The sequence below is a fragment of the Diceros bicornis genome, chromosome 13 (assembly GCF_020826845.1).
Source record: "Diceros bicornis minor isolate mBicDic1 chromosome 13, mDicBic1.mat.cur, whole genome shotgun sequence".
Classification (NCBI taxonomy): Eukaryota; Metazoa; Chordata; class Mammalia; order Perissodactyla; family Rhinocerotidae; genus Diceros; species Diceros bicornis.
This window is the reverse complement of record NC_080752.1, coordinates 42,289,102-42,305,863: the sequence shown is the minus strand read 5'-3', so window position 1 is coordinate 42,305,863 and position 16,762 is coordinate 42,289,102. Positions and strand designations below refer to the sequence as shown.

The window sequence follows — 16,762 nt, the reverse complement described above, 5'->3', positions numbered from 1 at the left end:
TTTCAGTATGAATAAGTCTTTATTTATTCATTGTATTTTCTCAGAGAAAACAGAAGGAAGGAAAAAAGGTCAGCATGTGTGTTACAAAATGATAGCAAATGGCAAAGAAGTACCCGGCACAGCAAAATCAACCATCAAATAAACACTCCCCAGTGACAGGGTTGCCAAAGCCCAAGGGGGCTCCGTCTCCTGCAGTTCAGGAATGAGGGCGAGGGATCAGGGAAAGAACAGACAGGTACATGCTTTCCTACCCTACCTCCCTCCCCATAAATTCAAGATTTCACACAAAGCTTTGGTTTCTAGCAGTAAACATGGAGTTACATTCGTCCGTCTCCTATTAAACAATCTTGTGGCCACTTTGACATAAGTTTCTTGCACTTGCATTAAAGTTTCCTGAGTGGCTTGGATATACATTCACCTTCCCTTCTTTGGTCTCCCGACCCCACTTTCTACATGGAAGGTCCCCTCGTTGCTTCTCTTTACCCTAGGATTAGAGATTAAAGTAGGTTTGATCCATCCAAACACAGCAATCTAAGTGTTGGGCATGAATCACATCAAGGAATGGTCCTGACTTAGAAGACTGGGAACAAGGGATGGAGGGTTCTTAGCTTCTTCAGGATTTTTGCACAAATCATTTAAGAGTTGTGGAGACACCCCACAAATTAAATGTGTAGGTGTGTGGGCTTTTTTTTTTAGGGAGATGGGGGAGTAGAGGAAGGGGTAGGGTAGGAATCAAGTTTTTAGGACAGAAGATCTGGTCCAAAATAGGATATAGGAGAAGGGAAACGCAAAAGAAAGGATGGTTCAAGCCCCCCGCCCCACAAGAAGAAGGGTCCCCCAAGCTTACATTTCAGATCCTTTTGCCTGGTGCAGAACCTTTTGTCAAAGATGCTTTGGCTATTTTTCTCAATACAAAAAGAAGTTTGTAAACAATAAAACCCCAAATGAACACGGAGAAGACCAACACATTATATTTACACAAAACGAGGCCACCTAGCAATCACCAAATCAGCTACTCGTGAAGACCTACAAAGCCCAGACAAATACAATAACTAGAGGGGGCAGCAATTGGGGGAGACTAGAACCCAGATCAGACACACATCACCCAATGTGGTCTATTGCATTTGCCCCGTTTCAACAGTGAGGTAGGTTTGCGGTGATCTCACAGCATGTAAACGAAACCCCGTTTTCTCCTTTAGCTACCACAATACTCATCACTGGTGCAGCAGGGCAGGACACTGGCTCCAAGCACCACAAAGAAGCCATCACTTGTGGTCTCTGTGGAAGCCAAGGAGGAAAAGCCCAGAATTGTTAAAGGTTAAGGATTTTGTCCTTGCTTCGAATATCCATCCCTGGGCGGCTCAAGATGGGTACAGAGGTATTGTTCTTAGAACCTATCCTTACCAACTCACATTTTTTACAAAAACACATACATCCTGTTGTGCATGGTAGGCCTAGCCCAATCTAGTGAAGGATGGATCTGGTATGTAAACCAAGTCCTGTGCCCTGGGATTAGAGGTCTGGAACAGGAATTCTTTATCACTTGTATGGACAGCTCTCACCTAACCTTGGCTTCACCGCTGGGCCTTTCCCCTGGCCCAGCCTCTCCTAACCTCTCTGCATCACCTCTTCTTCTTCAGACCAATTTCCAGTTTTCCAGTAGGAGATCAAGTCATGGGGCAACCCAGTTAAAACCTAGTCTCCCACGAATCGTTGACGGTGGAGGGGTTTCAAGAGGACGCTATGGCAGAAAAGCCAGCTCTAATTGGCAAAAATGAGGTAGTTCAGTAGGCTGTGCACTCCAAATAGTTGTTCTCCCTGGTGATACAACAAAAACTATTCCTGCTGTGCAGACCTGGAGCTGCTGCTGACTTATCCCTGAGATTGCTCATGTACCTGAGAACACAGTGCAGGAATGAGGGCCTTAGATTAAAATACACAAAAATACAAAACCAGAATATTTATATTAAGAAAAAAAAAGTTAAATGCACAAGATACGTCATTCGCACACAGCTAGTGCAGTTGGCATCCTGGAGAAAGTGGGACCCAAGATGCAGTTACCCAAGGGAGCAAATAAATAAAATTGTATTGGCCCAGAATGGGGTGGGAGTAAATTTAGGAGAAGCGGGTCTGCAGCTGTTCCCCCAACCACCTCTTTTGCCTATCGTCACAACCCACTGCTTCGGATAGCTCTCAGCACCCTATCCCAAGAGTGGGTTATGAGGAGAAAAGATGTGGAAAAACCCTGCCTTACCCCTGAGAGAATCTCTCCCAATAGAATCTAGTGGCTTGTGGGTTTGGGTCCAGTCTGGTCTCATGCTTAATCTTTTCACTCTGCCGTGGGAAATATTGTTACATATCCTTCTTTAAAAGGAAAACAACTTCTCTGTCCAGGCCACTTTCAAAAGCTTGAGATTTTGGGGATAGAGACTCAGATAAAGCATGCTGGGAGGGCTGCCCCTCCCCCAAGCCCCCGTGTGCCTTTGGATAGAGCATGGTTGGAGTTCCTTTGCCTCACCCCTTCCTCCCACCAAGAGGGAAGAGAGGGTGATGCTGTGAACTCCGGCCTGAGGTACATGGCAGTGCCAGCTGCCGTCTACCCACCCTGTCCCCACCTTCTCCGCTCTGCCGATTGATGTCTGCTCCTCGAAACTTCCTGATCGCAAAAGCATAGCCACCATACGCTGTGGCTCAATTCTGGGCCTCCGGGAGCAGGGCAGGGCTATGGATCTCTTCTTCTTCCTCCCGAAAGTAGGCTGGCTTTCCCTGTGAGCCGGGGGCTTGCTGGGCCTTCAGCGGACATGAGGCCACCATATGGCTGATGCTTTGGCAGAAGTGGCACTTCTTAGGCTGGGGTGGCAGCTTACATTCCTTGGCATGATGGTCTAAACCTCCACAGTTGTAGCACCTAGGTCAGAGCAAAAAGGTCAAGTTGAGAGAAAGTGAGAAGAGATCGGAAGCCTTCCTCTGAGTGAGGACACCTGGCCTCTGGTCTAGGTTGTTCTAAACTCACTTCCCTTCCTGAAGACCAATTTCCCCACTTATAAAAGGAGGAGTATGACTAGATATCTCTAAGTCCTTTATAAATCTTTAATTGTCTAGATGATAGCTTCAGATTCAGGTCGACTTGAAAATACCAAGATACCAATAAAAATCACAGACCCCAACTGGGAACTGCAATTTGGGGGATAGGTTAAGACTTTACCATACCCTTAAAAAACTGTACTTGTCATTCATTAAACATATAGAAGAAATCAAAGGAGTCAGACAATATGATCTGTTGGAGCACAAAGCTAAGATGAAAGAAACCAGCCATTTGGAGACCTGAAGAAGCAACAGGTACAGATGCACCGTCTTGTCCTGACCACTTACCCTTTCACATCCATGGTCTCCTTTAGTTCTAAAATAATCATGTGAGGTTTGTATCACTGTCCCCAGTTAATGGAGGCTAGAGCTCACAGAGCAAATTACTTGTTTCAAGTAGAAGGCTAGGTCATCTCGAGTGCCCTGCTCACATACTGCCCTCTCCTTGTCTCCCACATCCACGGCAGGTACCCCACCACCAGATGTTGCCAGGGACCACAGACTTCATTTCATCTTTGGTAACCTGGTCCTAGAAAGGGGCAAGATTGGGAGAGCTCGCCCCACCTTCAGCATGTCCCTAACAACCCACATAAGCTGCCTCCCAATCCATACCTGTCTCCCTTTGATCTGCGCTTCTGCAAGTTCTTCCCTTTGGGCCGCCTCTCACTCCCAATACAGAAGACCCCACCAGGGCCAGTGACTCGGATAGATTCCAGGCCCTTGGCAGACTTCTTAAAAGTGAACTCCACTGCCTCACCCTCCTTCAGGCTCCGGAAGCCCTCCATGTGCAGCTTACTCTGGGGAGGGGAAACATGGTAGATTTTAACATTATTATCACACCATTGTTACACCAAAAACAAACAAAAAACTGCATACACATATTCCTGTCAAGTAGGAAGAACAAGTATGATAACACATCCATTTTATCAGTAAAGAAACTGTGACTCAAGAGTCAATTAAGAACAAGAAATCTACATGACATTAACAAAGATCATTATGTTAACAGATACCATAACATTTTTTGGCAGCTATTCTCATTTACAGTTCTAAGTAAAATAGAACAGAAGGAAAATTCTTAAACATAGCATTTATAAGAAATCAAATATAAAATGTCAAGGTCATGAAAGACAAAGCCTGAAGAAGTAAAGAAACTGAACAATTAAATGCAATGCATGATCCTGGACTGGATCTTGGAACAGGAAAAAATATTAGGACAATTGACAAAATTTGCATATGGAATGTAGACAAATGTATCAAGGTTAAATTCCCTGATTTTAATCATTGTACTGAGATTTTGTAAGAGAATGACCCTATTTTAGAAAATACTGAAATACTTAGAGATAAAGGTGCTTTATGTCTGCAACTTTTGGTTAAGAAGAAAAAAAGAAGGTATCTATACAAAGAAAAAGAATGATAAGCAAATGGGACAAAATGTTAAGAATCTGTGCATCTGGGTAAAGGTTATATGGGAGTTTTTAGTATCCTTGTAACCTTTTTCCAAGTTTGAAATTATATCAAAATAATGTTGCTGAAAGTTGATGGAAAAAGAGTATGACTCAAGCAGACGATCAGTAGATTATAAGGGAAAGTCCATTAGGACGTCCAAGTATATATAGAGTAATCAGCAGGTGAGGAAAATAATTGAATAAATACTGTTGAGAAAGTTAGCTATCCGTTTGGAAATGAGCCAAAATTCTACACTTTCTATCATCTGTATGCGAAATACATCCCGGCAGAATTAAATATTTAAATACTAAGAAAAAAAACCAAACCTTAAAAAAGTCGAGACAGATAATTAGACTGATAAAACTACAAAAAGCTACTATAAATCAGTAAGAAAAAAGAATCACTGAACAGAATATAAGTAGGTAATTTCCAGGAGGACTTAGCATGACACATTTGTTCAATATCGCATTGGTTAAAAAATCTACCATGCAGCCATGAGAAACAACGTCAAGTCCTTGTTTTGTTCACTTTTGCATTTTGACACCTAAATAATGCCTAGCACATTTTTGGATGAATTCATGAACAAGGAAGTAGATTTTAATTATTTGACTTGGAAAGATGACCAGATAATATTGTTAAAGAAAAAAGATTTAGAAGAATGTGTGCAACAATCCCATTAAAACACTGTTATGTTCTTACCAAAATTTAAAAATATTGACACTTGCAAAGAGCCCAGCAGTCTTCAAAAAAGAAAAAAAAGGGAGTTATTGACAAAGCTAGTTGAGTGGCAAAACCAGGGTCAGAAGAACCCAGGGTTCCTGATTTGAAGCTCACAGCCCATTCCACCTTGCCACTTACTGCATCGACAGCAACACATTAGTGGAAGTGAAAGCTTCTCCCAGACCCTACCCAGAATAGACTTCATTATGGCTTCCTCCATTATAGTGAAACATCCCAAGAGTGTGTCAAATGTCAACAAGGTGCAGTCATCATAGAAAATGGGGTTCAGAGAAGCTTAAGAGATCACTGTGCACCTAGTCCTGGCTCAAACAAACACAAGTAAGCAGCATTATTTTATGCTGGGGGTGGGGGGGGGATATTTCAAACTGTGACTTAGGTGAAACATGCTCTTTCGCCAAATGGGATACCCAATTCCTCAATCATTTGCATTTTTGTTTTAATTTAGATGGTATTGCTTAAGACAAACCTCCCGTTGAGGTAATTGGTTAAGAGCCCAGGCTTAGGTTCATGAAATGCTGGTTCTTCCAATTTCTGGCTGTGTGACCTTGGTCAATCATTCACCTCTGGGCCTCAGATCCTTCAGAGAATGGGATAACACTAAACTATCTGCCTAAGGCTCCAATGAAGATTATGCAGGCATGGAAATATCAAGCACAGGTGCTCAATAAATATTTCACGTTATTGTTACCTGTAGCTTTCGTCTACCACTTCCATCACAGAATATTCCAAAGGTTGGGGGTCCTTTCACTTTTTATTCCCACAGGAACAGCCAGGGACGTGCTGACCCCCCTTCCCCTCTAATGTGAGGGAGGGGGTAGAGCATTAAAGCAGGAAACAAAAACACTGAAGAAAAAGGTGAAATGCCCTTTCCCTTCCCCTGTTGCTCAGTAACTACCCTGAATTTGAAGTTGAGATTTGACTTGTCTCTTACTGAGCTGGGACAAGCCAGTGAGTCAAGAGGTGCTGGAGAAGCTAGACCAAGAGCATTCTTGACCCGGGTAATCCCAGCTCCTCCCATTTGCCTAGTTGGCTCTTAGGCTGGGACACTCCCAGTTCTCACTGGGATCCAGCACATAAGTCATTAAGAACAAGTGTTTGGAGTTGGAGGGCCTGTTCCCTTCTTTCTGTGCTAACCTGCTAAACGGAGTCAATACTAATTTTATGGTGCTGCCGTGAGGTTTTATACATGAAAAGTAGTTAACATATAAATCTTCAGTGAGTGGCAATTATCATCAACCTCTTCAGACTGGATCAGGGCCGGATAACAGTGAGGACCAAGTGTCAAGAGACTTGAAATTTTCACTCTGGTTTTTATTACTAACTAGCTGTGGAAACTCAGAAAAAATCCCCTCTCTGCACTCCAGCTTACTGAGGGTTGCACTCTCCTCCAGCTACACCTCATATACTTACTGTGAGGACAGGATGATATAAATGGGGACTATATGAAATTGACCAGTCTTCTCAGGTCACCCACTCCATCATTGGAGGATTTGAGGTCTGTTTAAGACTTTCAAAGAGTAAAAAAAAAAAACCTTGCAGGCACCTCACCAAAACCGGTCTGAGATTCAGACTGGTGGTCTCCAGGGGTGGCTCCCTGCTCCGCCCCACCTCCCGCTCCTTTCTAAAACACATAGTTTGAATTCCTCTCTTATCAGATAGGTAATCACCGTGCAACCCCACTGAGCTGGCCTCACAGGGCCTGCATCAGAAAGGAGCCTGAAATTCTTGCTCCCACCCCCACCCCACCCCTAACCACACACAAAACAGGGCCCGCCCCTCTCCCCATCCCCTCCAAAAAAGAAAAGGCCTTGGGGGGAGGGGCAAGGCTTGAGCTCCCCCAATAGAGCCCAGCCCCAGGAAACAAAGAGTTGACACTGGTTGGTTCTGGTGGTCAGATTCCTGGAGTTCCAGAGGCTGCAGATTCCCCCCTGACTCACCCCCCACCCCCATTCACCACATTCATCAGTTCCTTCCTTCCTCTCCACGTTGAGGTTATGGTCACGGTGAGAGAAATGGATACAGAGACACCTTTCTTCCCCAGTCAAGCTTGCTGGGTCTTCCAAAGTCACCACCAGCAGCCATCTTTTCTTCTCTTCGACCCGCCATCCCACCCTTCAGGGGATGGAACTACATGGGCCCCTATCCACTCGGGGGCCTTCAGTCAAATCCTTTACACAGGAAACTGAATTAGGATTATTTACTCAGATAAATTATTCTAAAGATGAGTGGGGGAGGCAGGCCTCCCATCTTCCTTTCCCAACTTGTTCAAGGTAGGAGGGTGGCAGCCCACTGTGTAGGGGAAGATGGCATTTAATCAGACAGAAAAGTTGCAAGAGGCAGGTTTTTTTTGGATGGCCTGGAAGGCCTTAGGCCTTCTGTTCCCTAAATACCTAACCGCTGCCTACTCTAAACTTCCCCCAGCATCAACTTATGGTTCTGTAAATTTAGAGATAGAAGGGACCTTAGGGTCACTCAGGCAATGTAGTGGAGTAAAAAGCACACAGCAGCCTGAGTTTCCTTCAACTTGCTCTATGAAGCTGGACTAGCCCTAATTCTTTTTTTTTTCCCCCAAAGCCCCAGTAGATAGTTGTATGCAATAGTTGCATAGCCTTCTAGTTGCTGTATGTGGGACACAGCCTCAGCATGGCCGGAGAAGCGGTGCGTTGGTGCACGCCCGGGATCCGAACCCAGGCCGCCAGCAGTGGAGTGCGCACACTTAACTGCTAAGCCACGGGGCCGGTCCTAGCCCTAATTCTTGAATCATTTGTAAAAGCAGGGGATCAGACTTAATGACAACCAGGCCCCGTCCAGCTCTAACCTTGCCAGTTTTAGTCACATCACTCCTTTCTACAGGAACGACCCAGAGTCAGAATTTCAGGACCCTTGGTTGGGACCCAGGGATCAAAGTTGGGGTTCCCGGCTTTTCTGCAACACCAACAGCCATTCTAGGTCAAGACTATCTAATGCATGTCTCTACCCTCATTTCTAGGTGCCTAGCTGTGCACAAACATTTGTGGATTAAACTAAAATCTCTGCTATCCAAAATTACTACTATTTATTGATGCTTACTGTAGGCTAAGCAACGTTCTAAGCACTTTACACGTTGTCAAGCATTTAAGCCTCACACCAAGCCGGTGGGGTAGTCCTTCTTATGACCCCGTGTTAAAGCTGAGGTCATGGAGACAGAGGGGTTAAGCACTTTGCCCAAATTCAGTGAGAGGCACAGGGGCTGATTGCAACTAGCCTGACCCTATGGCTAGGGTTATGCAACATAACACAAGTTGCGTATATATATTTTAAAACTTCCTGATAGCCGTATTTAAAAGGTAAAAAGCAGATGAAAGTAATTTTAATGACTTAGTCCTGAGGTGTCCTCACAGTCTGTCCTGGGCTTCATTCCTGAAGGTAGGGTTTGGTAGGGCTAGGAAACCAACCAGTTCTCCCAGAAGCCATTTATTCGATGTGTGTGTCAAGGAGGATGGGATAAAGAGATCTGTCCAGAACCAAAGTCTGCAGGCAGACAACCCCCCACATCACCTCTGCTCCGACACAGCCAGGACCACCAGCTCCTGCTTGGAGTTCTCCACCAGATGGTGCTGCTCATCAGCCTGTCTGTACAAAGGGAGCCAGAGGGAGCATAGAGCAGAAGGAAGGAGCTGCGTGGTTCTGAACTGTAAAGAGGACTTCACCTAAATTTATCCCCCAACCTCCTTAGGGCAGGAGCCTTCCCCTCTGTCCTCAGGAAGGAGTTTCAAGGGGAGTGAACTCTAATGAGGACCCAGCCCAGGGTGGTTCCCTATAAAGATGGAGGGCTTACTTCACACACAGCCCCTACCCAATCAAGGAGTGCGAAAGATAGGATCCTGGAGTTTTGAGCCAGAAACCCAGTTGTGCTCTACTGTTGACAAAAGCCATTCACTCTCCTTGGACTTTGGTTTCCTGTCTGAATTAAGTAATTCCAAGCTGAGATAATTTAAAGTTAGTCTGTACTAATTGCGGACTATTCTTGACAGTTTTCTCCTTCTCCTCCCCCACCTCCTCTGACCTCCCAGACAGACTTAACATAGATAGTAATTGTTATTCATGCCTGCAGGAAGAAGGGAGGGGTGGAGGTTTTGCCTAGGGCAGTTTTCCCCCAAAACAGGGAATTCCAGTCGAGTAGGGACTGTGATAGTTTGATTAGGAATGTTGGAGACAGGACCTTGCCCTGGGTAAAGTCACTGAAAACCACTTATGGGGCAGGCAGTAAAGTGCCACCAACTATAAGGTAGAAGTTTCTCATATTGGAAGTTTTGCTCAGGATGGTGGCATAGCCCTTTCTCGGGACATTGTCTAGAAAGCATGTCTCCCCAGAAAGAGAAGGACCCAAGAAGATCTCATAATGCTCAAACTAACCCATGTTCTTCTCTACCAACTTTCTAAAAATCAAAGTGATCCACTTAAAAAAAAAAAACAGATTTTTCCTATTAAGTTGGAAATGAAATAACTAATGAATGTCCACCAAACCTGTGGCTTCCAGTCCATGAATGAAAACAAGAGGATCCTATCTGGGGCTCAATGTTGACGTTCCCGCCACAAACTTTCATGGTAGATCTACTGAGTGCCAGGTCTTATTCTAGACACCATCCAGAAAGAGCAGCTATCAGTTACATTCCCTCCCTATCTCCAGTCTGTTTCTCTGGAGAAGACCTCTGCTGAGAAAGACCCCAAACTGTCAGCGTACTCCTGATTCTTCAGGAACCCTTTACTCCTTCGTATTCATTTCTTCAGCCCACCAAGTGTGTACTAGAAAACTAACCAGACAGCTAGTCCTTCTCTTCAAAGAGCTTACAGGTTAGGGGAGAGGATAACAAAAGTACATCACTAACTAGACATGAGGTGAGTAAGCAGGGGCACCAGGAAGGTTGTAAACCAGGTGAGAAAGATCCGTTTACCTTCTCCCCTCCCCCAAACCCCGGGAGTCCTAATAGTCTAGACATTGCCTGAGGTGGCTCTCACCTCTGGCAATCATCCTTTTCAGAAAAAGCAAGCCACGTGGCCTCGGCAGTTTCAACAGTTTCTCGGTATTGAAAACTTTGTCTCCTAACCCAAACTCGGTCCCTGGGTCAAATTTGGGCTTTTCTTTTGCCTCCAAGCCTTCTAATACAGCATTTTAGCCAGAAAGCCATTTTAAACATATTTGAGTTCTGAGGAGCTGCGGGAGAAAGCAGGGAGCCTTTTTCTCATTTTCAGATTTCTACAAATCTTGGGGGTTTGGAAGTTGAGCCGTAGGAAGCATGAGTTAAGCCTAAAATGGCCATGGAGAGTTCAGAATTCTTGGTGAATTTCAGGAAAACAGGAGATAATTTAGCTCTCTCTCGCTCCAGCTTTCCCTGTATAATTGTGTTTCTCAACCGGGGATGATTTTTGCCTCCCAGGGGGCATTTGGCAATGTCTAGAGACAATTTTGGTTGTCACAAATGGAGGATGCCCAGAACGAGAAATTATCCTGCTCAAAATGTCAGTAGTGCTGAGGTTGAGAAACCTTGATTTAAGGGCTGGCCACCTGCCATTATTAAGATTCTTAAATTCCCCTACACCCCAGGGACAGGCAGAGAGTTCTAGATCCAAAGACTTGTGGCTGTGTAAAAGCGTTTGAGAAATCTCTTTGCTGTCTGGGTTTTTTTTTTTTAAAGGCTAAGGGTGGGTTTTCTTTCACACTCCTGTGGGGGCATAAAGTGTTCATGAGGGAGTAGAGAACAGTGTTTTGGGAACCAATAGGCCCAACCTTGGAAGGGAAAAGGAAATGTTAAATTGCTTTTCCCCCTTCCTCTCTCCTTAGAAAGGGACTCCCTGATCCCCTCCCTTGGCAGTGTTTTCTAAGGACAATTATTCTTCTCACCATGCGCACCCCAACTCCAGGGTGCTCGCCACCAGCAGCCAAAGTAGGAGAGGTTTTCTTGTTAAAGAGAATGTCTTACCCTCCCTCCACTTTGGGAATACTTTCTTCTCCAGGACAATTTTTAAGGATCATCTTGCATCTGCATTAGATTTCCAGAGAGACATTTCAGATTTCTCAAGCACAGGGACTGGAATCACTAGTCTAACTTCCTGCTACGCTAGGGTTTGAGAATCAACCCAAGCTCTAGTCACATGCTTATCGTAAAGACAGAGCTGCCAGGTAAGGCTCAGGAAATTTCCACCAGTCCTCTGTGACTGTTTGGGGTGGGGAGGAGGGGGGGGTGGTGGTGGTAGACAAATTCTTGATTCCTTATCCCAGCTCAACTCCCTCTTGATAACTTATTCAACTGTGGAATACCCCTGGACATTCCAAAACCCCAAAGTCCAGATTATCTCCCAGCTAACCCATCTGAAAGAGCTTGGTGTGGGCTCTACTCCCCAAATCTGAAGGTCCCTGCTTTCCTCTATGCCATCCAATAGACTCCCAGTTGCTTTCGATCCTGTTTAAGTGGGCTGAGGTGTGGATCCATTTGCTCAGGAAAATCTTCCTTGGGATTTGGATAGCACCAAGGAATCCTAGATGATGAGGGGCTACGTTCCCCTCAGCCCCTCCCTATTTAGCAGCCTTTAGAAGGAAGGCAAGATGTTGGGTCTGACTCCTTTATTCCAAGCCTCCCCAAATTGGGGAAGCTGTCCAGTCCATCTCCAGACCAGGAGAGATTTTAATCTCTTTGTGATCAGATAAATGGGAGAGTGGGGGAGCTGGCCACCCCGCTGAGGAGGGCCATTCAAAGCTGGTTCCTGTAATAAAGTGATTTAATAGATCTAAAGAGGCCAATTCCCTTCTTTCTCCCACAATTACTTCCTGTGGGTTATCATTCACATATGTAAATGAGACAGGGAGGGGGCAAAGCCACCAGCCAGAACTACATGTCTGATGGGAGTAAGGGTGGGGGAGGAACAGGGTGCAGCAAGAGGCTAGCTAAGCATCCTGCTGCAGGCCCTCCTGGCAGATGTTCCAGTATCCCAGTGACCCCAAGTTGCCAACATTTACTGGCGGGTCCCCATCTCCCTTGTTCCTCCCCACCATGTTGTTGCTGAGAGCTGTGCTTGGAGACTTCCCTGCTGCCTCCAACTAGTCCACCCAGCATCTCCCTTCTCCACCCCTCCCCCTCCAGAATACCATCCCTCAGGCTCCAACTCTTAATCCCCACATCCTCCTTTCCCCTCCCCCACAGCTCCTAAAGCCAACCTCCCCGAAGTAACCCCTCCCTGCCCGGCCTGGGTGTCAACCTCCTGGACCTGGGATTAGCAATTTCTTCTTCCCATGTCTAGCCCCAAGCTCCAAAGCGGGAAGGGACACAGGCAGCAACTTCCTTTACATGGTTGTTACGGGTGGCTGGTGTCCCAGGACCACCGGAATGCTTCTAAGATATTCAGGATGGGGTGAGAGGAAGGGGAGGCCAGGGAGGAGGGAAATGTTAAGTCTCTGACTCCTTGTTTGAGGCCAAGAATGTTAGGACAGCAATCAACGGCTGTCTGGGGCCATAAATGCCAAGCCAAGAATAGGTCCAGAGGCTAGCCTCCCTCCACCCGCTGCCCTGCGACACTGAATTTCACTCCCACTGGGTTGCCTTGCTTTAACTGAGAACTTGGGGTTGCAACCTAACTCCCTCCCAGCCTGGTCCAGGAATCTAAGGCCTGGGCTCCTTAGATTTTCCTTCCTGGTAGGAACTGGACAGCAAAAGCCACCAAACTGGACAGCCGGTGAACTGTGTTGTGTGCCTGAGATGGGTCCTCCGGAGGAGCTTTCAAGTCACCAAATAGATCCTTCAAGAATCTGCCAAACCCACCCAGGTCCCAGGGCTTGAGTTTTGGGTGACTACCTGGGTGAGGAGACCTGGTTGATTTCTAAGCTTTACCACCATTGGGTCCTGGAGCAGGGTTTCCTCCCTCTCACTCACCCAGGGAGCTCCATTCACACGTTAGTGAAAGGCGCTGGGCACTCAAGGCCCTGCTCTGGCCAGGCATGTGCTTCCCTGACCAGCCTGCTCGCCCTCCCCCCACCGGCAAGCACAATACAACCTTAGTTTCTGCCACATGGGGTCACCTCCCTGCCCCCTGGCCCCTTCCCAGGGGAAAGAGGTAAAAGACACGTGGTAAGCCAGAGGGGTTCCCGGAAGGGGTGGGGGGTGCTGATAATCGGCTCTGCCCTGCACTCCCGTCCTGTTGGAGTTACCAGGGACTCAGTACTGGGGTGCCACGGCAAAGATGGGAACGCACAATGAGGGCCCTTATCTCCCTCAATCCAATTAACCGAGTCTGCCCGCCTACCCTAGGATATGCGCGCCAACATCTCCTTCCCCCGGCAAAGTTACCAGAATTGGTCTCACCTGGTGCACAAAGACATCCACTGGGGGGTCGAGCGCGACCCCGGCGCGGGCGGTCATGGACAGGAAGCCGAACCCCATGCGCACGTTGAACCACTTACAGATGCCGGCACCGTGCAGCAGCTGGGGCTCCTCTGCCGCCCCAGCCGCGTCCTCCTGCGACTCCTCCGGCGCCTTGGCGCAGCCACCTGGAGATTGGGAGGGCGCTCAGCTGGGGGGCCACGGAATTCGAGGGCCCTCTCAGAGACCCGGCAAGGAGACCCCAGTGTCCAGCCCGCGTGGGTGGTCACCCAGGAGGCTGCAGCTACCAAGCAGCCAGCGAGAAACGACCTGTCCTGGCCGCCTTCCGTGCTCCGCAAGCTTACACTGAGGCCAGTGGTGCCCCAAAGTTTTGCTCTTCTTCCCACAACATGCTGCTCGGGGACAGACAGCCAGACAGTCCCCGCCTCGTCTCTTTCCCCCCGCATCCCCCTAGCCTCGGACTGCACACTGCTGGGACACCAGGGTTCCTTAGTCCAGGGATGGCCCCCTGAAGCAAGAGGCTGCCTGGACTTGGGGTCCTTCGGCCAGCCTGGGGACACTTTCCCACCTCCCTTTTATGTGGCTCCTGGGCGCCCCTGCAGCCTAAGGTGTCCCCAACACGTCCCACGCTCGAACCTGCGAACTGCTGGTTTGACACAGAGCCCATGGTAGTCGACTGAGCCTGCGGCCCGGGCCTCTGGTCCGGCCGCTGCTGGCCCCAGAGAAGTCCGGAGGCAAAGGGGTGGCTCGGAGAAGAGGCTGCTACATCTTCCCCAGCACAATAGCGGTGGGAGGGCCCACGGCTTTTCAAAGGCTCCCAAATTCTAAAAGACAATGACCCAACCCCCCACGGGCAGCCCCCTCCCCTCCCCTCCCTCTTCTTTCCCCTCCCTTTCCCTCCGGCTCCAGCTCCGGCCCTCCCCCACCGCTGCGGTCTCTGACACCTCTGGGGTGTCCCTTCTCAGAACCTTGAGGTTTGACACCCCCTCCCCACACACACATCTGGAGACGGGGGCGTCAGACCTAGAAGTCTTGACTACCCCGGAATTTGGGATCTTGCACTTTAAGGCCTTCAGTGGGGGTCCCCAAAGCAGCATACAGGTGGGGGGCCTGTGGGGTGGTAGTTTTAAAACCACGTGACTGCTCCCCCCCACATTCACACACCACCCCCACCCCCGCGCAGATAATTATACATTCCAGAGAGTTGGGGGAGGGAGGTGTGAGCCTGGCAGCGCTGGCCAATCAGAGACACAAACCACCTGTCAAGGGAGAAATGGATGAGCCCTCCCCCTCCCCCAGCCCTTAAGCTCCCCTCCCCCTCCCTTCCCCTTCAGGCCTCCGAGCTGACCCGGCTGCTTGGCGCTGACCCGCCCTCACCCCCCACCCTCGTGTGCTTAGATAGACCTGGAGTTCAGGACACTAGGAAGCCTGGAATAGGGAAGCAGCGGGGAGGCTGGAGACCCAGCAGGGCTGATCTCTGGTCCTTTCCAAGGCGCTGCCTCTCAAAGTCTGTCTGTCTCTGACTAACTGAATGCCTCTGCCTCCCTAAGTTTCCGACTGAGTTTTTCTGGATCTCTCAAAGCACTCCTAATTGATTCTGTGTAAAGAATCCTTCCCTCTTTCCTTCCAAATCTGTCTAAAATTGGTCCCATGTAGAGCTCCCTGGGAGAGCAGTAGGAACCCAAAGAGGCTTGTAGTGTGTTCCTCTCTGCCAGCCGCCCTCATCTTGTCCCCATCCCCACCCTGTCCCTTTCCCTTGCTGAGAGAGGGACTAAGTGGGTAGGCGAGTGGAAGCATTTCCTCCAGTACTCCAGACACTCTTAGGCTCCAGACCCTCCTGGTTTCAGAGTCCCATCCTAGAGTGTGCTCCCCTCCCCATAGTGGAGTTGGTGGGGGGAACTGGAGTGAGAGATCTCCTCATTTGAAGAAGTAGCCTCCCCTTCTAGGAGATAAAGAGGGTTGGCCAGGGGGGTGGCTAGTGCCCTGGTCGGAGATGGACAATGGCCCCGGGGCTCAGAGCACGGCCCTGGCCCTGCCCCTTCACTTCCGGTGCTCGGTTCAAACTGGACAATGCCAGCTCCGGCCAGTTCCCCTCCCCCACTGCTACGACCCATTTAAAGGGACAGAGCCTGCTTTCGGGGGCGTCCGCTTGCTCTGAATTCAATCTTCTCCACCAAATGTGCAGAACCTCTCGTGCTTCTCATCCTGTGCCCGTGTGTGTTTGCGCACGTGTGTATTTGAGAAAGAGAGAAAGGGGATGAGTGGGGGTAGGGAAGGGGAGATGGGAAGCAGAGCAAGGAGCTGTGGAGAGATTATTTCTCCCTCTTTCCTACATGGAGCGCTCTCCAAGAGACTAAATTTAAGTGTAAGGGATGGGGAATATGACTTTGGGCAATAAAAAGGACAGCGGCGGCCTTTTGCTACTCAGCCTAAGAAATACATATCATTAACAAATATCGTTAGCAATGCTCCACTCCCAACTGAGGACCCTAATTTAGATCTTCCAAGAGTTCTCCAAGTACATCAGCCAAAGCATTTTTATTTATATAATCCTCCCCACCTAAGAGTCTTATCTCCTCCTGTTAGTAGCGCCCTTAACATATATTCATTCCCCTACCTCTGTTCCTAAGATTCAGGAGCAGGTGACTGACGTCTGGCTGAAGAAAAGAGAGGGAAAAGGGAGTTTCGCTTGGTCCACTCGCAAGAGAGATTTGTTCCCGCGGCAGGCTTGACCAGCTTCTCTGTCCAGGGTCCTGAGGGCTCTGGGAGCTCTGTCCACGGTGCTGAATAAAGCCACGCTCTCCTGGCTCTCAGCTCCCAGCTTCGAGAATGCCTTTTTGAGTACTCACCTCCAAGTCCTTCCCAGAAAACCTGATTCTTCTCAAGCTCCCAGTGACCCTGATACACTTGAGATGAATGAAGGAACTTTCTTGAGTGCTAAAGAGAGGGCATTTCCAGCAGTATGTGATTCTGTGAGAGCAGTGCAAATATCTCAAGCTCCTCTTCAGAAAAATGGGTATAACTATGCATTTGGCTATAGAAGGTGAAGGAGAAAGTGATAATATTTTATGATTCAAAGAAAACCAGAGTAGAAGAGAGACTAATCTCTGTTTTCAAATTATTTTCCTAATTATTAGCGC

The 16,762-nt window shown here is 48.1% G+C and overlaps 1 protein-coding gene across 1 annotated transcript; it reads right to left on the bottom strand.

Moving 5' to 3' along the window:
* Positions 1-14,380, bottom strand: LIN28A (lin-28 homolog A). The gene is made up of 4 exons (XM_058553319.1): positions 14,259-14,380; positions 13,605-13,789; positions 3,697-3,881; positions 1-2,908 (listed from the first exon to the last, which is right to left on the bottom strand). Exons 1-4 carry the CDS (start codon positions 14,287-14,289, stop codon positions 2,692-2,694), a joined length of 618 nt encoding a protein of 205 aa, XP_058409302.1. The 5' UTR covers positions 14,290-14,380; the 3' UTR covers positions 1-2,691.
* Positions 14,381-16,762: the final 2,382 nt, after the last annotated feature.

Excerpts from the sequence above, each read along its gene's own strand:
- LIN28A (XM_058553319.1), bottom strand. The coding sequence starts at position 14,289 with ATGGGCTCTGTGTCAAACCAGCAGTTCGCAG. Across the intron at positions 13,790-14,258 it reads GTCAAACCAGCAGTTCGCAG|GTGGCTGCGCCAAGGCGCCG; the intron begins GTTCGAGCGTGG and ends CCCAATCTCCAG. Across the intron at positions 2,909-3,696 it reads CGCAGATCAAAGGGAGACAG|GTGCTACAACTGTGGAGGTT; the intron begins GTATGGATTGGG and ends GCTCTGACCTAG.